At 43.8% G+C, this 24,148-nt stretch overlaps 1 protein-coding gene across 2 annotated transcripts in view; it reads right to left on the bottom strand.

Annotated features, from left to right (window-relative positions):
- ECE1 (endothelin converting enzyme 1) overlaps positions 1–24,148 on the bottom strand; it is a 155,740-nt gene that overhangs the window by 78,041 nt on the left and 53,551 nt on the right. For both annotated transcript variants that reach the window (XM_053690234.1, XM_053690233.1), the window contains one exon: positions 1,006–1,130. In XM_053690234.1, coding sequence (XP_053546209.1) covers positions 1,006–1,130 — 125 coding nt within the window. The remainder of the gene's footprint in view (positions 1–1,005; positions 1,131–24,148) is intronic.

Genomic DNA, 24,148 nt, shown 5'->3' with positions numbered 1-24,148 from the left:
AAATGTAAAGCTTAGGAGCTGGCCCATTTTTTGTTTAGTACCTGGGTAGCACTTGCTGATTGGTGTCTAAATGTAGCCACCAATCAGTCAGTGCTACCCAGGCTCTGAACCAAAAATGGGCCAGCTCCTAAGCTTACATTCAAAGATATTTTTTAAATATAAAGTCCCTCCTACATCTAAATGGCTCTAAATCATTAATAGCTAGAAAATGTAAACTAACAGTCTCCCCAACTAAAAGGATGTGGCTAGATATTAGGTTATATAAGAATATGGATTTATAAAAACGCCAATTCTATTGGGAGCAAGTGCTGCTTAAACTATAGGGCTTGGCAATCCCCCCATCATAAACGTCTCTTTGCACTCTTCTCTGTCCCCTCTTATTTGTTTCTATTATCTGTAGGCCCTATGTTTGTATTTAACAATTATTGATAAGTTACAATACATTATAATTTAGTAAATCTGCTTATTTTTTGTTTATAAAGAGTCAGAGTTGAATTCAATGGGTGAATTAGATTATTATTGAAGCCTTATCTAAACCCCTCTGCATGATTCACAGAGGCTTAGAATTCTAATGAGAATGGCAAATTGTTAGTTATTTTCTATTTAACAATGTAAGAACAGGTAAAATACAGTAGTGATGAAGTTCAATCGGTATGTTAAAGGATGTAACCGGATTATACATGACCTTATAAAATTGTAAAGCTATATGGATTGTATGATACTGTAATCAAACCTAATTCTCATAGAAGGAAAAAAAAAAAAAAGTCCTCTCACATAAATATCAGGATATGCACAAGATTAAAATAATCTCCTGTGCAGATCGAAGTCTTACTGGTCACAGCAAAGGACAGAAGATAAATATGTTTACGACTATTTTCAAGGGGTGTTTCATTGCAGTAAAGAGGTTAGTCATTTTATATGTGCATAATATAGATAATGCTGTTGCTACAGTAAACCGTTTGTAATTCTCCATTTCACAAGTATTTAGGATAAGCACATTCTCACCTTTTCTATCAAGTTTTGCAGCGGTTTGGAACCCAACTCTTCTATTTTGGTCTCATTTAAGCAAGCTTGATAGTATTGCTGCGCTTTACGCTCAGCTGCGCTGCTGATGTTCATCGTGGTATTTTCTACAAATAGAAAGAAGAAAAATTTTTAAATAATCTTAGATGCAAACCTGAGGACCATCTGTAAATCAAGGCAGTAGATTTATACAGGACTACAAAAAAAAAAAAAATCTTAAAAAGGGACAGGAATTCCCAAAAAGTTCTCTCATTGTTTAAATAGAACATACAAAAAACTTATTTGCTGATGAACAGCATTGCACTACTGGCAGCAAGCTGAACACATCTAGTTAACCAATCACTAGAGACAAATGTGTGCAGGCACCAATCAGCAGCTAGCTCACACTAGTGTAGGATATGTGTGTATTATCTTTTCAACAAGGTATACCAAGAGCTTGAAGCACATTTGAAAATAGAAGTAAAAAAACACAAAAAACAGAATTTATGCTTACCTGATAAATTACTCTCTTGCGGTGTATCCAGTCCACGGATTCATCCTTTACTTGTGGGATATTCTCATTCCCTACAGGAAGTGGCAAAGAGAGCACACAGCAGAGCTGTCCATATAGCTCCCCCTCTAGCTCCACCCCCCAGTCATTCAACCAAAGGTTAGGAAGAAAAAGGAGAAACCATAGGGTGCAGTGGTGACACTAGTTTAAACAAAAAAAATTTACCCGACTTAAATGTCAGGGCAGGCCGTGGACTGGATACACCGCAAGAGAAAGTAATTTATCAGGTAAGCATAAATTCTGTTTTCTATTGCAAGGTGTATCCAGTCCACGGATTCATCTTTTACTTGTGGGATACCAATACCAAAGCTTTAGGACACGGATGAAGGGAGGGAACAAGACAGGTACCCTAAACGGAAGGCACCACTGCTTGCAAAACCTCTCCCCCAAAAATAGCCTCCGAAGAAGCAAAAGTATCGAATTTGCAAAATTTGGCAAAAGTGTGCAGTGAAGACCAAGTCGCTGCCTTACAAATCTGTTCAACAAAAGCCTCATTTTTGAAAGCCCATGTGGAAGCCACTGCTCTGGTAGAATGAGCAGTAATTCTTTCAGGAGGCTGCTGGCCAGCAGTCTCAAAGGACAAACGGATGATGCTTTTCAGCCAAAAGGAAAGAGGTAGCAGTCGCTTTCTGACCTCTCCTCTTACCAGAATAGATGACAAACAAGGAAGATGCTTGTCTGAAATCCTTAGTTGCTTGTAAATAGAACTTTATTACACAATCTTGATGTAGTACATGCTTTAGACGTTCCTTCTTCGAAGATGGATTAGGACACAGAGAAGGAACAACTATTTCCTGGTTAATATTCTTGTTAGAAACAACTTTAGGAATAAAACCAGGCTTGGTACGCAAAACTACCTTATCTGTGTGGAACACCAGGTAAGGTGAATCACACTGTAAGGCAGATAATTCTGAAACTCTTCGAACAGAAGAGATAGCTATCAAAAACAAACTTTCCAAGATAACAACTTAATGTCTATGGAATGTAAAAGGTTCAAACGGAACCCCTTGAAGAACTGAAAGAACTAGATTCAAACTCCATGGCAGAGCCACGGGTTTATAGACATGCTTGATTCTGACTAAAGCCTGAGCAAACGCTTGAACGTCTGGTACCTCTGCCTGACGCTTGTGTAATAGGATAGACAAAGCAGATATTTGTCCTTTTAAGGAACTAGCTGACAATCCTTTCTCCAATCCTTCTTGGAGAAAGGACAATATCCTGGGAATCCTAATCTTACTCCATGAGTAACCCTTGGATTCACACCAACAAAGATATTTCCACCATATCTTATGGTAGATTTTCCTGGTGACAGGCTTTCTAGCCTGAATCAGAGTATCTATAACTGACTCAGAGAACCCACGCTTTGATAGAATTAAGCGTTCAAACTCCAAGCAGTCAGACGTAGAGAAACTAAATTTGGATGCTTGAACGGACCCTGTATCAGAAGATCCTGCCTCATTGGCAATGTCCATGGTGGAACAGATGACATGTCCACTAGGTCTGCATACCAAGTCCTGCGTGGCCACGCAGGCGCTATCAGAATCACCAAAGCCTACTCCTGCTTGATTCTGGCAACCAGACGCGGGAGTAGAGGAAACGGTGGAAAAACATAAGCCAGAATGAAGGACCAAGGCGTTGCTAGAGCATCTATCAATACCGCCTTGGAACCCCGGGACCTGGACCCGTAGAGAGGAAGTTTGGTGTTCTGACGGGACGCCATCAGATCCAACTCTGGAGTGCCCCAAAGCTGAGTCAGCTGGGCAAATACCTCCGGGTGGAGTGACCCTCCGCCCACCTGATTATTTTGGTTACTTCCGTCATTGCTAGGGAACTTTGTCCCCCCCTGATGATTGACGTAAGCTACAGTCGTGATGTTGTCCGACTGAAATCTGATGAATTTGGCCACAGCTAGTTGAGGCCATGCCTGAAGAGCGTTGATCGCCCTCAGTTCCAGAATGTTTATCGGGAGAAGAGTTTCTTCCCGAGACCATAAGCCCTGAGCTTTCAGGGAGTCCCAGACCACACTCCAGCCCAACAGACTGGCGTTGGTCGTTACAATGATCCACTCTGGCCTGCGGAAACATATTCCCTGAGACAGGTGATCCTGAGACAACCACCAGAGAAGAGAATCTCTGGTCTCCTGGTCCAACTGAATTTGAGGAGACAAATCTGCACAATCCCCATTCCACTGTTTGAGCATGCATAGTTGCAGTGGTCTGAGGTGTATCCGAGCAAAAAGGGACTATGTCCATTGCCGCTACCATTAGTCCGATTGTCTCCATGCACTGAGCTACAGATGGCCGAGGAATGGAATGAAGAGCTCGGCAAGTAGTTAACAGTTTTAGCTTTCTGACCTCAGTCATAAATATTTTCATTTCTACCGAGTCTATCAGTGTTCCTAGGAATGGAACTCTTGAGGGGGGAGAGAGAACTCTTTTTGATGTTCACCTTCCATCCGTGAGACCTCAGAAAGGCCAATACGATCTCCGTGTGAGACTTGGTTCTTTGGAAAGTCGATGCCTGAATTAAGATGTCGTCTAGGTAAGGCGCCACTGCTATGCCCCGCAGTCTTAGAACCGCCAGGAGGGAGCAGTGGCCAACCCGAAAGGAAGAGCCACAAACTGATAATGCTTGTCCAGAAAGGCAAACCTGAGAAACTGGTGATGATCTTTGTGGATAGGAATATGCAGATATGCATCTTTAGATCCACGGTAGTCATATATTGACCCTCCTGGATCATTGGTAAGATTGTCCGAATGGTCTCCATCTTGAATGATGGGACTGAGGAATTTGTTTAGAATTTTGAGATCCAGGATTGGTCTGAAAGTTCCTTCTTTTTTGGGAACCACAAACAGGTTTGAGTAAAACCCCAGTCCTTGTTCTGCAATTGGAACTGGGTGGATCACTCCCATTGTATGTAGATCTACTACACAGCGTAAAAACGCCTCTTTCTTTGTCCGATCTGTAGACAGACGAGAAATGTGGAACCTTCCCCTTGGAGGAGAGTTCTTGAATTCTAAAAAGGTATCCCTGGGCTACAATCTTTAATGCCCAAGGATCGTGTACATCTCTTGCCCAGGCCTGAGCGAAGAGAGATTCTGCCCCCTACTAGATCCGGTCCCGGATCGGGGGCTACCCCTTCATGCTGTCTTGGTGGCAGCTGCAGGCTTTTTGGCCTGTTTACCCTTATTCCAGCCCTGGTAAGGTTTCCAGGTTGCCTTGGGCTGTGAAGCATTACCCTCTTGCTTTGCAGCCGGAGAGGATGAAGCGGGACCGTTCCTGAAATTGCGAAAGGAACGAAAATTAGCTTTGTTCTTTGTCTTAAAGGGCTTGTCCTGAGGGAGAGCATGGCCTTTTCCCCCGGTGATATCTGAAATAATCTCTTTCAATTCAGGCCCGAAGAGGGTCTTTCCTTTGAAAGGAATGTTCAAAAGCTTGGATTTAGAAGACACATCAGCCAACCAAAATGGCGAAACCTGAATTTTTTGCCGCTAACTTAGCTATTTGGAAAGCGGCGTCAGTGATAAAAGAATTAGCTAGCTTTAGAGCCTTAAATCTATCCATAATTTCCTCATATGAGGTCTCCGCCTGGAGCGAGTCTTCCAGCGCCTCAAACCAGAAAGCAGCTGCAGTAGTTACAAGAATAATGCAGGCAATAGGTTGGAGAAGAAAACCTTGTTGAACAAAAAATTTCTTAAGTAAACCCTCTAACTTCTTATCCATAGGGTCTTTAAAAGCACAACTGTTTCAATTGGTATGGTTGTGCGTTTAGCAAGTGTAGAAACAGCCCCCTCCACCTTAGGGACCGTCTGCCACGAGTCCTGCACAGAGTCAGGTATGGGGAACATTTTCTTAAAAACAGGAGGGGGAGCAAAGGGAACCCCTGGTCTATCCCACTCCCTAGAAATGATATCCGCAATCCTCTTAGGGACCAGAAACGTATCCGTGTAAACAGGGACCTCTAGGTACTTGTCCATTTTACACAATTTCTCTGGGATCACTAAAGGGTCGCAGTCATCCAGAGTAGCTAATACCTCCCTAAGCAAAACGCAGAGGTGTTCTAGTTTAAATTTAAAAGCCAATGTATCTGAATCTGTCTGATGAGGAACCCTACCTGAATCAGAGACTTCTCCCTCAGACATCAAATCCCTCGCTCCCACTTCAGAGCGTTGTGAGGGTATATCGGATACGGCTACCAAAGCGTCAGAATGCTCATAATCTGTTCTTAAAACGGAGCTATCACACTTTGCGGGTAACACGGGCAGTTTAGATAAGAAGGCTGTAAGAGAATTATCCATGACTGCCGCTAAGTCTTGTAATGTAAAAGGGTTAGACGCACTAGAGGTACTAGGCGTCGCTTGCGCGGGCGTAACTGGTTGTGACACTTGGAGAGGCAGACAGGCTACCCTCGTTACCTTCAGTCTGAGAATCATCCTGGGCCACATTCTTAAGTGCAACAATATGATCTTTAAAGTGTATAGACATATCAGTACAAGTGGGACACATTCTGAGAGGGGGTGCCACCATGGCTTCTAAACACATTGAACAAGGATTTTCCTTAGTGTCAGACATGTTTAATTGACTAGTAATATACACAAGCAGGCTTGGAAATCACTTTAATCAAATAAAAAACACAATTTGAAAAAAACGTTACTGTGCCTTTAAGAGAGAAAAATAGCACACAATTTTACAAAACTGAAAAATGCAGCAATTCTCCTGAAATTTTCACAGTATGTACCTAAAGCCTTAATAAGATTGCACCACAAGTTTCAAAACGATTAACCCCTTAATGCCCAAACCAGAGCAGCCTAAAGCCAACACCCGGTTAAAAATAGTACAGCACCTTGCCACAGCCTTGCTGTGGCCCTACCTGCCCTTAGGGATCAGATTTGGGGGAAAATAGCTTCTATAAGGCCTTCAAACAGCAGCAGGACCCTCCATGTGAAGCAGCATGAACTTCTCTGCAATTCTAACTGCGCATCTGAGGCGCGAAATTAGGCCCCTCCCACTCTACTCCGGAGCTGTGAGGCCTAGTAAATCACTCTTAAGTGAATAAAAACCAGCCATGTGGGTAATAACCCCAGAAAGAACCCCAAAAGGACTTTCAAAGCGTCTACAAACTATATTTTTCTTAAATAAACAATTGATTGCCCTGAATCAGTGTCAACCAGCATAATTAGCCCTGTTATGTAAGCATTCAATTCCTTACTAAGTCTGAACATAGCTTACCCTCCCCTCATGGGGATATTGTCAGTCTCTTCAAGCATTCTCAGTCTTGTCTAGAAATAAAAATGACTGAACATACCTCATTGCAGATTACCCTGCAAACCGTTCCCCCCAACTGAAGTTTTCTGGTACTCCTCAGTCCTGTATGGGAACAGCAGTGGATTTTAGTTACAACATGCTAAAATCATTTTCCTCTCAGCAGAAATCTTCATCACTTTTCTGCTAGAGAGTAAATAGTACAAACCGGTACCATTTAAAATAAACTTTTGATTGAAGATAATAAAAACTACAATTCTAACACCACATTCACTTTACCCTCCCGTAGAGAGACCCTAGTGCTTAGAGCTGGCAAAGAGAATGACTGGGGGGTGGAGCTAGAGCTATATGGACAGCTCTGCTATGTGCTCTCTTTGCCACTTCCTGTAGGGAATGAGAATATCCCACAAATAAAGGATGAATCCGTGGACTGGATACACCTTGCAAGAGAAAAAGAAGCATCTTAAAAATACATGCTCTGAATCATGTAAATTTAATTTTTGAATTTCCTATCCCTTTAACTCTTTCCTAATATGCTCTTCAATAGGTGTAATTTATTTGTCTTTCACAAAGGAATGGCTTTTACTAGTTCTGCATCACACTGACTTTCGGCTGTGTGACTCATCTTGCAGGGTTAGTAAAAGGTTAATAGTATGCCCCATGTGTACATGCTACCAGCATATTATTCTATAGCAGCTGCTAAGCAACTGCAGCGAGAAAAAAATAAATTAAAGCTTCTTTAGCCTGTTTAACGGTGTGACTTGCACCCAATTCGTGCATATGCCAATCAGTTTACTGATGACCAATCAGTGCTCAGGTATTTTCCAGAGGTCAGGTGATCTCCATAGTTGACAACTGGAGCATGCATATAGTGCCAGTCCCAGCAATGCAAAAAGGCTAAAGCAGCCTTTTGTATATTACCCTTTAAAGGGACATAAAACCCAAAATGTTTCTTTCAGGATTCATATAGAGGATGTGATTATAAACAACTTTCCAGATTACTTCTATAAACTAGGTTTGCTTTATTATTTTAAGCTTTGTTAAAAGAAGCAGCAATGCACTACTGGGAACTAGCTGAATGCATTGGGTGAGCCAATAACATGAGGCAGATATGTGCAGCCACCATCCTACCTAGATATCCCTTTTCAACAAAGAACACCAAGAGAACAAAATAAGAGGTAAATTGGAATAATTTAAAATAACATGCTATATCAGAATCATGAAATATAGGTTTCATGTCCCCTTAAATATACAATTTTCGGGGGGGGGGGGGGGGGGGTTAAGAGAGGGGCTTTTTATAAAGGACAATATACAAGCTTGAAGTAAACGCTACTAATTATCAAATAAGATGCCAGTGGTACAAATGTACTTTTTATGTATTGTAAAATAACACTTTATTTTGCCTGCTACTCCTGTAATATACCTCTGAAAATGTTGGCTTTTCTACATTCAAGAGTGGATGGAGTTGCCCAGCTATATTATTCTATACAGTAATCAGTGTAGGAGACTGAATATTCTCCACAGTAAAGGTGTGAAGATTATCACAGAATGCCTATAAAGCAGCGCAGCATAGTCTAATCCATATACAAGGTGTTTACCGTTACCCTTTTATTTTTTAACAATTTTATTGAGTAAGTTGGAATCACACAAAGAAAACTTAGATAGCCATACAAGGATAGCTAGTGACACAGATAAACAAGTGTAATACATAGTATATATTATAATACATAACTTAGGGTAATCATACTCTTATGCACAGAGAAATAAAAAAAATAAAAAATAGTCAGGCATATATGTAAACAGGTATGTGTACTTTCCAAAAGAAAACAGAGAGCTCATTGCTAGTGTGACATGTACAAAGATGTAACATACTAATGGGGTCTTGCATGCCGGCCTAGATCAAAGAGCCCTAAGTTACTCAATTTGTTTCCTTTATACCACATTATAATGCTATATTTCCATGTTTCTCGTAGAATACGGAGGCTGACAGAAAGGGGGGGGTGAAGGGAAAGTGAGGGGGGGAGAGTGGGGACAGGGAGATCCTATGGGTTTTTTTTTTTTCAATGGGGGAATTTTTCTATCCAAGGAGCCCAGATTTCAATGTGTGCATCCATCTTGTCTAGAACCGAGTAAGAGTAGGATTCCATCTTTTGTAGATAGGGTACTGTTGCTGTAATTTGTGATATGGAGGGGGGGGGGGATTCCATTTCCAGGCTTTTGCAATTTCAAGTTTAATAGCCATAAGTAAGTAGATGGCTAGTAATTTTTGAGCTGGGGGGGGGGGGGGATTACTGGAAAGTTTAAATGAAGGAGACAAGTTTGCGGGCTAAGCTTGTGTGAGATTAAGTGTTCTAAAGATAGCAAATTGTGCCCACACAGGTTGAATTTTTGGGCAGGACCACCAAATGTGGTTCTGTGTACCCAGTTGGCCACATCCTCTCCAACAAGTGGGAGGGTGACTATTATAGATTTTATGCAGGGCAATGGGGACTAGGTGCCAACGCACCGTGATCTTATAGTAGAGTTCCCATAGAGTTGCGCAGTGTAAGAGTTTTTTAGTAAATAAGATCTCTGCATTCCAACAGTCATCGTCAGCGGTAAAGGTCAATTCTCTCTCCCATGCCTGATGTTGTGATATCTTATGGTGGGAGAACAGGGCTAGCAGTACACTATAGTGAAATGAAAGTATCCCCTTGAATGTGAGAGCTTGTGCCCACCTTTGTTCCCAATTAGTAATGTCTCTAAGGGATTTCCTTGGAAAACCCCACGCTCTGAGCATAGGCGAAATGCCTCGAATCCGAGAGTAGGTGGTATTTGTAGGTCCGTGCATATTCTATCATATGACAAAGTGTTTGTGTGGCCGTAAAGATCTGAGATGTAAGTGGCATTGAGGTTTTGCCATGTGGACATATGGGAGTCGGGGGGAGACAAAAAAAGAGTAAGCTGGCAATCGTCTGTTGAGGTGAAGGATGGGGAGCAATATTGGGCAGGTGTCTAATTTGATCTCAAAATTGTAGTGTGTCCATTATCACTGGATGATTAGCGTTATCTCTGACAATGTGAGGGAATCCAGGGTAGATCGTAGAGACGCAGACCTGCAGGAAGAAGGGACAGCTCAACGTCTTTCCAAGAGGATGCGCTAGCGCTATCGCTCCATCCCATCAAGTGGGACAGGCGAGCGGCTCGATAGTAAAAGATGTTTGGCAGACTCAGTCCACCTCTCTCAACGGGTCTCTGTAGGGTCTGTCTGGAGGTTCTGGGTTTTTTGCCCTTCCATACATATGAAGTGACAAGGCTCTATAGTCTATTTAGGATGGGTCTGGGGATATTGATCGGAATGGATCCGTAATTTTAGGGAGAAAGGACATCTTAACGGCAGCAATCCTGCCTGTCCACGAGATCTCTCGGTATTCCCACGACTAACAGTTTTCACCACTCAGAATTTGTCAGTGAAGTTTTTAGATACGACAGTGGTCGAAGACATACTAAGATGCGTCCCTAGAAGTTTAATAGAATGTGCTGACCATTGGAACTCAAATTTTCCCTGTAAGAGATCTAGGTCATGGGGTGGGATGTTCAAATGGAGGGCTTTAGTCTTGGAGAGATTTAATTTGTAATAGTTCATGGTACTAAAATGGGCGAGTAGTTTAAAGATGGCTGGGAGGGACTTGGATGGATCGGTCAGGAGAAGGGTAATGTCATCTGCGTAGAGTGATTTTATGCCGAGTCTGAGAGGAAAACCCGAGATATCTGTCATATCTAATGGCTTGTGCCAGTGGTTCTATAGAGGGCGAATAAAGGAGAAAGGGGGCAGCCCTGTCTAGTCCCGTTGGAGACTTCAAGAGAGCCAGACTGGAAACCCACAACCTTAACTCTAGCCGAGGGGGCCAGAGTATAGGGCTCGAACAGCAGTTATGAATTCAATTGAAAGGTTGAAGGCTCCCAGGGTCTCCCATAAGTATTCCCAGCCCACCCTGTCAAAGGCCTTTTCGGCATCAAGCGACAGGGTGAGCAGGGGTACACTTTTCCCATCAGCTTCAAATAATATGTCCAGGACCCGTCTCGTAGCATCCGGTCCCCCTCTTTGGGAGATAAAGCCCACTTGGTCTGGATGGACCAGAGTGGGTATGATTTTAGATAGTCTATTAACTATAATTTTGGTATATAATTTGGTGTCTATATTAATTAATGAGATGGGGCGATAACTACGACACTAAGGGGTCTTTGCCTGGCTTAAGTATAGTGGTGATAGTGGCCTCCAGATATTCCCTGCGAAAACATCCTTTGAGCATCACTTCATTGAACATTCTGCATAGAATAGGGACAATCACCAGATCATACGTTTTCTAAAATTGCCCGTTGAAGCCGCCTGGGCCTGGGGACTTGGAAATTTTAAGTTCTTTAATACTCCAGCAAACCTCAGGAGTGATCGGAGAGGTAAGATCCTGAGCGGCTTCCCGGGGAAGCTGAGGGGGAGCCAGGGATCTCAGGAACAAGGAAATGTCTCCTGTGGGGAGCAGTTGCATGGGCTCACTGGATTCTAGCTTGTTTACGGTTACCCTTTAACCATCATAAAATGGCAGGTTGACCGCTGAGAAACACGTTGAACTTTCAGGGGCTCAGATGTTACCCTTTTTTATTGTGAAGTTTGATTAAATATTTTAACCTTTTAAACATTGCTGCTGTATTGCTATTTCGGTGTTGGAGTTGCTTTATACACTCTAAAAAGGTTCAATAGTCCTGTTGTCAGGTGTTCAGTGAGCCGATTCACTGTCAAGAGGCCAGTCTGCCCTTATTAGAACAGGATAGTGCTATTCACTTTGTGAGTAGGTTTTATCATTCTGCATAAATAAATTATGCTTACCTGATAATTTCATTTTCTTCTGAAGGGAAGAGTCCACAGCTGCATTCATTACTTTTGGGAATTCAGAACCTGGCCACCAGGAGGAGACAAATACACCCCAGCCAAAGGCTTAAATACCTCCCCCACTTCCCTCATCCCCAGTCATTCTGCCAAGGGAACAAGGAACAGTAGGAGAAATATCAGGGTGAAAAGAGGTGCCAGAAGAACAAAAAATTTACAGCTGTCAGATAAAAACACAGGCAGGAGCTGTGGACTCTTCGCTTCAGAAGAAAATTAAATCATCAGGTAAGCATAATTTATGTTTTTCTTCTTAACCCTTTGAGTGCTAAGCTGTTTTAAGGGTATTTTTTTCAGATCCCCAAGACTTATACTGTTGGAAAGGTTAGGCTGTTACCTTTCCAACAGTGGGTCTTAGGGGTCTGTAGCTGCTTAGATGCCTGAGATACAGGCTTCTAAGCAGCATGCCCCCTGCTCCTATACTTAACATTGTTCATTTTAAATAAAGTTGCACGGTGACGTCATCCCGTCATTGCGCGTGATGTCACCGCTCATAACGTGAAGCCCCGGCGATGTCTGTCACTATGCAGGCCCGATCGCCGGGGTAGGAGCGGGTGGGAGCCCCCAGATCTCCCTCAAGGTGGGAGAGCGCTAGCGACAGCACTGAGTCGTCAGCACCAGAGTGGTAAACTGACAGCTCAGAGCCGTCGTTAGCACTCAAGGGGTTAAAAAGGGAAGAGTCCACAGCTGCATTCATTACTTTTGGGAAAACAATACCCAAGCTAGAGGACACAATGCAATAAACGGGTGGGTAATAAAATACGGCCCCTTCGAAAGGCAACACAGCCTGAATTACTCAACACCCAAAAAGAAAAAGTACAAATGACGTGGGGAAAAACCAGAGCCCAGGTAACTGCACATCAGTTACACCACCGGCACAGCCGAACTAGACACCATTTAGACCCAGAGTCCGTCAGGTCCAAACAACTGCCGAAGCGTCTGCCCCACTGGACATGACACCCAAGAAGGTACCTGACTAAAGATAAAGACCACATCTGCCCCCTCAGAAGGGAACCAGGAAATACAAAGGAACTTTTCCCACTCAACACCTAAAAGCAACCCATGGTTGTCTTTACAAAGGCAACGCCCAGGGAGACAAACTCCCTAGAACACAAGGTCCAAAAAAAAAAACAAAAAAAAAAACCACAAACAAAAAAAGGATCTACACACAGGGAACATGTCCTCAAAAGGACTCGAACCCCTCATGTCCCCCAAACCCATACCCTAAGGTACTCCAGGAAGCTCCAAAATATATCTAGCTCTTGAGGCTAGATAGACGGAGACAGTAGGAACAGGATAAATATCCCAGCAGCTAGAACAGAGCTCTCGCAAAGAACTCAACGTGTGAACAGGAACACTCAAAGACCAGCCTCTAAAAGGAAGGCGGACCCTATCGCCAACTCAAAACCTCCTAAAGGCGAGTCAAGCTAGTTAGCACCCAGACAAAAGCAAGTACAGGTAGCCCTCAGTTTACGCCGGGGTTAGGTTCCAGAAGGAATGGTTGTAAATCGAAACCGTTGTAAATTGAAACCCAGTTTATAATGTAAGCCAATGGGAAGTGAGGGAGATAGGTTCCAGGCCCCTCTCAAAATTGTCATAAGTAACACCTTATACATTATTTTTATAGCTTTGAAATGAAGACTTTAAATGCTAAACAGCATTATAAACCTAATAAAATAATCACACAACACAGACTTCACTTGCATTTATCCGCAAACAGTTCTTTCTATGCATTCCAATCTGGACTGATTTATAGACAGGAAGATGTTGTTCCTTTGAAATCTGCTCGATAGCTCAGGTCTGGTTAAACTGATTAATTTCAGCTTGCTTGGCTTTGCTGCAACACAAGCGGACAGCTCCACCTACTGGCTATTTTAATAAATGCACTGCTTCTCAATGCTTTTCAATAGCAGTCACATGACTGGAAAAAAAGGTTGTTATTCTGAAACTGTGTAAATTGAACCGTTTTAAAACGAGGGCCACCTGTATCTGTAACTGGATATACCATCACTAAGCAAATCGCTATGGATGGTTTGAGTAAAATATGAATGTTCTTGTAAAGTGCGTCTAATCCCCCTTAAGGGACTCAAAGCGCTGCTCATCTTATCAACCTCGAGAAGGAAGGCTGAGTAGACCACCCCGGGGATCGAACTTGCAACCCCCGGTTTGCTACAGTGCAGAGTAGCCACAGAGCAATAGTATGCTGAGCTAGCTGTCCAGCTCCAAAGGCATACAGCCCACCAAATAGCGGCTCCAAGAAGCGCCCTCTCCCAGCACCAGTAGAAAGGAGGACATCCAAAGTCCTCCCTCAAAGAAGACCAAAAGCAGAAACTGTCAACACTGCGTAGAGTAACCGATCCCTAACCTTCCTTCCGGGATAACGGTCCCAGCCCAAAGGCTAGTCAAAAGACCGAAGACAAGAGTCCCAGCATACAGGAGAGAAGAGAAGAACGAGGAACAAAATCCCCTGTCAGACCACTGCTACAAACGGCATGCTACTGTGAGACAAAGAAACATTGTGCTTTGGTACGAGACCGCCTGCACGCAGTTGTGGACAAAAAAAGGGCACACTTCCCAAGGGAAGAAGTCCCCCAAAAGCCTCAGCATCCATATATTGGATACACGTAGTAGAAGCCCCCACGGGAGCAAAACCCTCAGTCTCCTGCTGTGGGAAATGAGGAACCATTGCATCACAGCTCCCCTCCCAGGAACCTGAAGCACAGGAAGGGACAAAGGACCCTACTCTGAAAGAGAAGGGAATGAACGGGAAAAAACCCTACCATAGAGGTGAGACCCCTCGGCCAAAATCGCCAACCCAGTTGAAAAGCGCCTGGAGTTTACAGGAACATTGTGAATGCACCAGAAGACAGGTAGGGGCCCGTCAAAAAGCTTAAAGCCTGAGCCACAGTCACAAAGGCATCCCTCACAGAGCCCTAGCCCTAACCCCAATGCAGAGGTTTAACAGGACCACAACTTCAGGTGAGAACCGAACAGTCCACACCCATTCAGAGAAACGAGGACCAGGCCAGGGTTCTCGAAAAAAGGACAACTGCCCGACTCAACCTCGACACTGCTACCGACAAACCCCAAGGCTAGCTAAACCACGAGGACGCAACACACCCGAACGGCAAAGACCGTAGTCCAACCGAGGGTATTGGATGAAATATAGAACAGTCAGAGAGCTTGAAAAGCTATTATTCAAGGAAAACTACCTTGAGCAGGCAAACTGAGTTGCAACTCCCACAGAAGGCAGGGAACTCCTGCACACCACCTTTCAGAGTAACATGACTCGGAACAGAGAACCATGCCCGCACACCTGACCAGACGATCCCCCCCAAAAGTGGGGAAGGATGTAGCTCCGCCATCGCAAGAAAGAACGCATTAGGCAAACAAGTCAGCATCCGGAAGAACCTTGAGTGAAAACCAAACGTTAATCACCCGGCACATCATATACATTTTGCCATCAAACTTCACAAGGCCCGCCCCCCTCCCAGCTCCATTTAATGCCACTCGCTGCACTACGGATCTCCTAGTCCCTATTGGGACTTCATCTCTCTCCTCTCATACAACCGCCACACTCTGCCTTCCTCCCTCTCTGACCCGCCCCCCCTCCCAGCTCCATTTAACGCCACTCGCTGCGCTACGGATCTCCTAGTCTCTTCTGGGACTGCATCTCTCTACTCGCAATCATATACAAACACCACCTTCACATCACAACCAGCTACGACCATCACTCACCAGACCTGGAACACTTACACTTCAAGATCAAGGTCAACCCCAACACCACCTTCCGCAGCACCCTCATCTACAGACCGCCCGGACCCCGCCCCCGGCTTCTGCGATTCCATTACTGACCTCATCACACCCCACGTCCTCGCCTAAACTGACTACATCCTCCTGGGTGACCTCAACTTCCACCTCGACAACCTCGAGGACCACAACACCTCCAACCTACTGGAAAACCTTGAAACCATCGGTTTCGAGCAACTCTTAAACTCCCCCACCCACGTAGCCGGACATACCCTCGACCCAATCTTCTCCTCAGGCAACCACACCACTGAACTCCAATGGACCAACCATCACTGCATCCACTTCAACAAACCCATTACAAGTCTACAACAGCACTACCACCCCCGCAGAAACTGGATCACCGAACCTCAACTACATGCCACCCTAAAGAAGTCCCCTCCAACACCCTCCACCGACCCAAACGCCTCCGCCGTCAACCTCCATCACTGGATTACAGACTGCGCCAACTCCCTAGCCCCCATCAAGACTATGCCCACCTGCCAACAGGGCCAGCTGGTTCACACCGGCCCTTCAGGACTCAAAACGTCACTGCAGACGACTGTGGTGGATTTGCTGGATCTCCAGTTCCTTTCCAGACAAAGCAGCCTACAAACAGAATCAACAAACGCCCACAACAGCAAGGAGCTATTCACAGTCAAGGAATTCTCAAATCCCAACAGCAACAACATTCCGCCCTCCCAGGACCTATGCGACAACCTCGCCAAACACTACCACCGCAAGATTGTCGACATTTACAACAGCTTCGCCCCTCAGACCCACCACAACATCGTCAGCCAACCTAAACCCATCAACAAGCCACCAAAATGCACCTCCAATCCCCCTCGGACCCTCTGACCACCGAAGACAGCCTCAGAACCATGAAATCTATCCACTCCGGAGCACCCTCAGACCCATGCCCCCACCACATATTCAACAAAGCAGGCGACATCGCCCCAGTACTCTACCGCACCATCAACTGCTCCCTCGAGACCGGCACCTTCCCAGAAGAATGGAAGCACGCGGATCTGAGGCCCCTCCTGAAAAAACCCACAGCAGACACTAAGGACCCAAAAAACTACCGCCCCATCTCCCTGCTCCCCTTTCCAGCAAAAGTCATCGAAAAAGCCATAAACGCACAACTCATTGAGCACAGAGGCCAACTACACACTGGACCCCTCCTAATCCGGTTTCAGGAGTCTCCACGGACGACATCCGCACCCTGCTTGACCGAGGAGAAACCGCTGCCCTCATCCTCCTAGACCTCTCAGCTGCATTTGACACCGTCTCCCATCTCACCCTCTGCTCAAGACATCATGAAGCCGGCATCTGATATAAGGCCCTGGAATGGATCACCTCCTTCCTCACCGGTAGAACCCAGAAAGTCTTACTCCCTCCTTTCGCCTCAAAGCCCACAGGAATCAACTGCGGGGTTCCACATGGCTCTTCACTAAGCCCCACACTCTTCAACATCTACACGGCTCCCCGCGCAGCCATCTCCCGATACCACAACCAACATCTCCTACGCAGACGACACCCGTCCACGTAGGGCTCCCAGAAATTGCCTCCTGGATGAACAACTGCCTCAAACTGAACGCAGAAAAAACAGAAGTACTCCTCCTCAGACCCGAAAACTCTGCCTGGAACAACTCTTGGTGGCCCACAGCCTTCGGACTCCCTCCAATCCCCACCGACCATGCACGAAACCTAGGCTTCATCCTAGACTTATCACTTTCCATGAACTGACAAGTCAACGCCGCCTCCTCGGCAGGATTCCACACGCTCCACCTACTCCCAGCAGATAAGGAGAGGTAACTAGACGCTGCAGGACCAGCAGATGAGGTAACTAGACGCTGCAGGACCAGCAGATGAGGAGAGGTAACTAGATGCTGCAGGACCAGCAAGTGAGGTAGAGAGAGGTAACTAGATGCTGCAGGACCAGCAGGTGAGAAGGAGAGGTAACTAGATGCTGCAGGACCAGCAGGTGAGGTAGAGAGGTAACTAGATGCTGCAGGACCAGCAGGTGAGGTAGAGAGGTAACTAGATGCTGTAGGACCAGCAGGTGAGGTAGAGAGGTAACTAGATGCTGTAGGACCAGCAGGTGAGGTAGAGAGGTAACTAGACGCTGCAGGACCAGCAGGTGAGGTAACTAGACGCTGCAGGACCAGAAGGTGAGGTAGAGAGGTAACTAGACGCTGCAGGACCAGCAGGTGAGGTAACTAGACGCTGCAGGACCAGCAGGTGAGGTAGAGAGGTAACTAGACGCTGCAGAACCAGCAGGTGAGGTAAAGAGGTAACTAGACGTTGCCAGACTGGGCTTTATCACCTGACCAAAACTCTGACACTCACATAAAGACTGGCATTGGGTACAGATAGAGTCAGACTTCTGGCCTATGGTGTGGGCATATAACTGAATCAGTTACCCATATACACAAACTGATTTTGTCTGACAATTTTAAAAGGGACTTGAAACCCAAAAAGGTTTCCTTCAGGAGTCAAATAAATTAGAAAATCGTTTAAGATTGTATGCTCTCTTCTCAATTGGCTTTTGTTGAAGGAGCAGCATTTCACTACCGGGAGCTAGCTGAGAACATCTATTGTGCCAATGACCAGAAGCATTTATGTGCATCCACCAATCAGCAGCTAGCTCCCAGTGGTGCTTTGCTGCTCTGAGCCTACCTAGGTATGCTTTTCAACAAGAGATACCAATATACAAGAGAACAAAGCAAATTAGATAATAGAAGTAAAGTGAAAAGTGGTTTAGAAAAATTGTATTGATCTATCTTAATCATGAAAAACAGAAGAAAACATTTGTACCATTAACTTTAAGCACTGAATTGCAAAATACCCATTTTAAAGACAATGGTTTAAAATCATTTTTTTTCCATGTGGAAAATGGTATTTCTCTTCTAAATAAACCCACCTTATGTTCTGTGGGAGTTGTCCCTGTCCGTCAATGAGCGATACTTAAGTATTCGTTACATTCCAACATGAAATACAACATTTTTATTTCACAATTCAGATCAGTTAAAGAAAATAAAAAAAAGTTTGAAAATGAAAGTAAATTTGTTCTCGTGGCATTTTGTTGAATACCTAGGTAGGTATCGTGCACGTCTGGAAAACAATATGGCAGATGTTCTGCAAGAATGCTTTTGAGCACTAAATGGCAGCAGGGTCTGTACAGAGTTAAAAGCATTCTTGCAAAACTGCTACCGTATAGGGACACAAATGTGCACACTTCTGAGCCTACATACCTGATTTTCAACAAAAGAAGCTAAGAGGAAAAAGGTGCATTTGATAACAGAAGTAAACTAATTTAAAATACGCATTTGAAGAAAAGGGGGAGAAAAAAAAAAAAAAAGTGTACCCAATGTTTTATTAGTTTAAACGGACATAAAACTGTGTACTTATAACTGCTGATCTATTATATGCATACATGAAGCGCCCCTTTACTTCTTTTGACTTCCACAAACATAGCACTTATGCAGAGAGCCTTCTTTCAGTTTCACACAGCCCAGTCCCACTGGTGAGGAATAAAGAATGTGGCAGAGGACGCTTTACTTGCTCAGTCTTCTGTAGATGACATTTTGCAAATGATTTTTTTTTTATAGTATTAGCTGCCTCTGAGAGGCTCTGCTTAAGGCAGTTGTCTCATCTCCAGTCATTGGAATTTATGTTTATTACACAAGAGCGGCCACTGAAATCACCAGTGGGAAGGGGCTAACCAAGGACTGGGATGCAGCTGGGCTGATGCGCATCTGGATTGCATTACTGCCGCATGCTTCATAAGATTCCTCACACCAGCGTGCGTACCAACATCAATACACACAGGCTCCCTCCAGCTCCCCCATCAGTAGGTCTCATTTTCCCTGACTGTGGGAAACATGAAAACTCACAATGCCCCCATACCAGTAAGATTAATGCAAACTGAGCTAGTCTCTAGCTGCTCAGATCTTGCATGGCCTGGTCACATGATCTGATTGCACAGAAATTATACAGCTCAGTAAGATTAAAGATTGCAGGCTACGCCATAAATCATATACTGAGACAGATGGCGCCTGGCAACTCAACTCCTAGAGAGGAGGGCTACAGGGAGGAATGTATAGGCAAAAGAGGAACAGGAATTTAAAGGAACACGTCAAAATTAATAAAGCATGCAATAAAAAAAATTAAAAAATGTAAGCACGATAGTCCCTGCGATCATGTGCTTCAACAATGGCGCCGATTGTCTCCTGTGGGACTGCATGCATTGCTAGGTACATCCCCCAGTCTGATTAACCGCCATTTCCACAATGGAGCAGGATGCGATATGTACATATTCCTTTTCAACAAGGGATACCAAGAGCACAAAGCACTTTTGAAAACCAAAAGTGAATGTACAAAGTCTTAAAAATGACATGCTCTATTGGAATCCTACAACTTTAATTTTGACTTTCCTATCCCTTTCAAAGGATAAAAAGGCCAAAAAAATGCATGTTTCAAATTGTTATGCACTTCCATTAGCAAAAAATAAGTATTTTTCTGCTGCAAAAGTTCTGGTTTAAAAAAAATAAAAAAAAATGTTAACATACAAGACACCTTACTAACATTGTTGCTCAGCCTTAAAATGAACAGTAAAGGCTGTGACACTGCAAGCGGAATGGCGCACAGCATGTAGATGCGGCTGTGCGCGCTCTGTGTCCTGCCTTTTCATCTGCTGCATCAGGTCGCGTAGCTGAGCACTCTGAGATGAAATATTTTAACTTCAGAAGCGAGGCGACACAGCTGCTTCGCCTTGCGCCGCATTGCTTGCAGTGTGTCACAGCCTTTAACGGGAAACTTAGTTGATCTCAGTTCCTTTATAAGGTAACAGCTACTGCAACATTATAAGAAAAGTTCATTTAAAAACCTTAATGTTTTCCTGCATAGTGTGGCACTGAAGCTTGGCAGAATAAGTCTAGCAAATACTAAAAAATGCATTAATTAATATTTGTTTGATATAAATGCATCAAATGAAATCACTACATTGCAAAGTTAAAGCTATTACTGTGTTGCTTAAATTTGTATCGTTTTACAGTTCAGGAACATAACTATGGAAGTGTTATCTTTAAAAGTGGGACAACTACAAAAAGTTGATTCAAATTACAGGAAAAACAGGCAAAAATAAATTAATGATTATTAGCCATAATTAAACATTGCAGGAAATTAAATTAGTATCTCTTTAGAAAAAATAATTAAATTCAAACTTGGCTTTGAGATGGCTTATTCATCTGCTTAAGCCAGTTAGTGAACAACCAGGGTTTTAAAAACGCTACATTTATTTCTTCAATATTTAAAGAGACACTAAACTCAAATTTTTTCTCTCATGATTTGGAAAGAGCATGCAATTTTAGACAACTTTCTAATTTACTTCTATTATCTAATTTGCTTCATTCTCTTTATAACCTTTACTGAAAAGCAAATCTAGATAGGCTCAGTAGCTGTTGATTGGTGGCTGCACACAGATGCCTTGTGTGATTGGCTCACCCATGTTCATTGCTATTTCTTCAATGAGGATATCTAAAAAATGAAGCAAAATAGATAAATCGAGAATATAATTTTAAACAACTTTCCAATTTACTTCTACCTGAATCAAAATAAAAATTTTGGGTTTAGTGTCCCTTTAATCAACTATTAAGCTATTCGGATGCAATTTAAAAACAAAATCAATCTCAGGCCAATCTGGTTTTGTGCTTTGAAACTATAAAAATGGTCTAAGCTTGCAGGTAAAATCAGATCTCATCACACATGCTTCCATATCTTATATCTGTCTGTATACCAAAGCTCAATAGATAGTGATGGTAAACTCTCCCCTTTTAAAAATCAGATCCAGAAAGTTAGTAAAATTTTTTTATGGAATGAAGATGCTATAACTTTTTAATATAGATATAAAATGCGAATACCCCGCACTCCACCGCCTACCTCAAAAGTCAATTTTTCTGCGAGATAAAGGTTTGAATTGTTCTTGAATTAGTGCTCTAGCACAAGTGTCATATGGGGAAAGCACTGATGGAGAATACAAAATTGACTTTTGAAGTGGGCGGTGGAGTGCGGGGTATTTGAATTTCAGATCTATATAAAAAAAAAAAAAAAAAAAAAAAAAGTTAGCGCATCTTTATTACAACTGATGAATTAAACTATGTAAAAAATCATGAACATTCCAGATCTAATTTTATAAAGGGGAACGTTTACCATCACTTTAAACAAATAAAATAGTAAAGAACAATACTTTAGATTTGCACAAACAATAGCTAAAAAAACAGAATTTATGCTTACCTAATAAATTACTTTCTCCAACGGTGTGTCCGGTCCACGGCGTCTGCCATTTCCTGTTGGAAGAGAATATTCCCACAAGTTATGGATAAGAGCACAGCAAAAGCTGTCCATATAGTCCCTCCTAGGCTCCGCCCACCCCAGTCATTCGACCGACGGACAGGAGAAAAAACAGGAGAAACCATAAGGTGCCGTGGTGACTGTAGTTAAAGAAACAAATTCATCAAACCTGATTAAAAAACCAGGGCGGGCCGTGGACCGGACACACCGTTGGAGAAAGTAATTTATCAGGTAAGCATAAATTCTGTTTTCTCCAACATTGGTGTGTCCGGTCCACGGCGTCATCCATTACTTGTGGGAACCAATACCAAAGCTTTAGGACACGGATGAAGGGAGGGAGCCAATCAGGTTACCTAAACAGAAGGCACCACAGCTTGCAAAACCTCCCAAAAATAGCCTCCGAAGAAGCAAAAGTATCAAATTTGTAGAATTTGGCAAAAGTGTGCAGGGAAGACCAAGTCGCTGCCTTACATATCTGATCAACAGAAGCCTCGTTCTTGAAGGCCCATGTGGAAACCACAGCCCTAGTAGAGTGAGCTGTGATGCGTTCAGGAGGCTGCCGTCTGGCAGTCTCGTAAGCCAATTGGATGATGCTTTTTAGCCAAAAGGAAAGAGAGGTAGCAGTAGCTTTTTGACCTCTCCTCTTGCCAGAATAAACGACAACCAGAGAAGACGTTTGTCTGAAATCCTTTGTTGCTTCTAAATAGAACTTTAAAGCACGAACTACATCTAAATTGTGTAACAAACGTTCCTTCTTTGAAACTGGATTCGGACACAAAGAAGGCACAACTATTTCCTGGTTAATATTCTTGTTGGAAACAACCTTTGGAAGGAAACCAGGTTTAGTACGCAAAACAACCTTATCTGAATGGAACACCAGATAGGGCGTATTACACTGCAAAGCAGATAACTCAGAAACTCTTCTAGCAGAAGAAATAGCAACCAAAAACAGAACTTTTCAAGATAACATCTTGATATCTATGGAATGTAGAGGTTCAAACTGAACCCCTTGAAGAACTGAAAGAAATAAATTCAGACTCCAGGGAGGAGTCAAAGGTCTGTAAACAGGCTTGATCCTGACCAAAGCCTGAACAAAAGCTTGAACATCAGGCACAGCTGCCAGTCGTTTGTGTAACAAGACAGATAAAGCAGAAATCTGTCCCTTTAGAGAACTCTCTGATAATCCCTTATCCAAACCTTCTTGTAGAAAGGAAAGGATCCTAGGAATTTTAATCTTACTCCATGAGAATCCCTTGGATTCACACCAACAGATATATCTTTTCCATATTTTATGGTAAATTTTTCTAGTTACAGGTTTTCTGGCTTGTACCAGAGTATCTATTACAGAATCCGAAAACCCACGCTTAGATAAAATCAAGCGTTCAATTTCCAAGCCGTCAGCTGGAGGGAAACTAGATTTGGATGTTCGAATGGACCTTGTACTAGAAGATCCTGTCTCAAAGGTAGCTTCCATGGTGGAGTCGATGACCTATTCACCAGGTCTGCATACCAAATCCTGCGTGGCCACGCAGGAGCTATCAAGATCACCGAGGCCCTCTCCTGCTTGATCCTGGCTACCAGCCTGGGAATGAGAGGAAACGGTGGAAACACATAAGCTAGGTTGAAGGTCCAAGGCGCTACTAATGCATCCACAAGAGTCGCCTTGGGATCCCTGGATCTGGACCCGTAGCAAGGAACCTTGAAGTTCTGACGAGACGCCATCAGATCCATGTCTGGAATGCCCCATAATTGAGTCAACTGGCCAAATATCTCCAGGTGGAGTTCCCACTCCCCCGGATGGAATGTCTGACGACTCAGATAATCCGCCTCCCAGTTTTCCACTCCTGGGATGTGGATCGCAGATAGGTGGCAGGAGTGATCCTCCGCCCATTTTAGGATTTTGGTCACTTCTCTCATCGCCAGGGAACTCCTTGTTCCCCCTTGATGGTTGATGTAAGCAACAGTCATGTTGTCTGATTGGAATCTTATGAATCTGGCCTTTGCTAGTTGAGGCCAAGCCCTGAGAGTATTGAATATCACTCTCAGTTCCAGAATGTTTATCGGGAGAAGAGCCTCTTCCCGAGACCATAGCCCCTGAGCTTTCAGGGAGTCCCAGACCGCGCCCCAGCCCACTAGACTGGCGTCGGTCGTGACGATGACCCACTCTGGTCTGCGGAAGCTCATTCCCTGGGACAGGTGATCCTGGGTTAGCCACCAACGGAGCGAGTCTCTGGTCTACTGAGCTATGGAAGGTC

The sequence above is a fragment of the Bombina bombina genome, chromosome 8, assembly GCF_027579735.1.
Source record: "Bombina bombina isolate aBomBom1 chromosome 8, aBomBom1.pri, whole genome shotgun sequence".
NCBI classification, from domain to species: Eukaryota; Metazoa; Chordata; class Amphibia; order Anura; family Bombinatoridae; genus Bombina; species Bombina bombina.
Note: the sequence above shows the minus strand (reverse complement) of the source record. Positions and strands in the feature narration are given on the sequence as shown.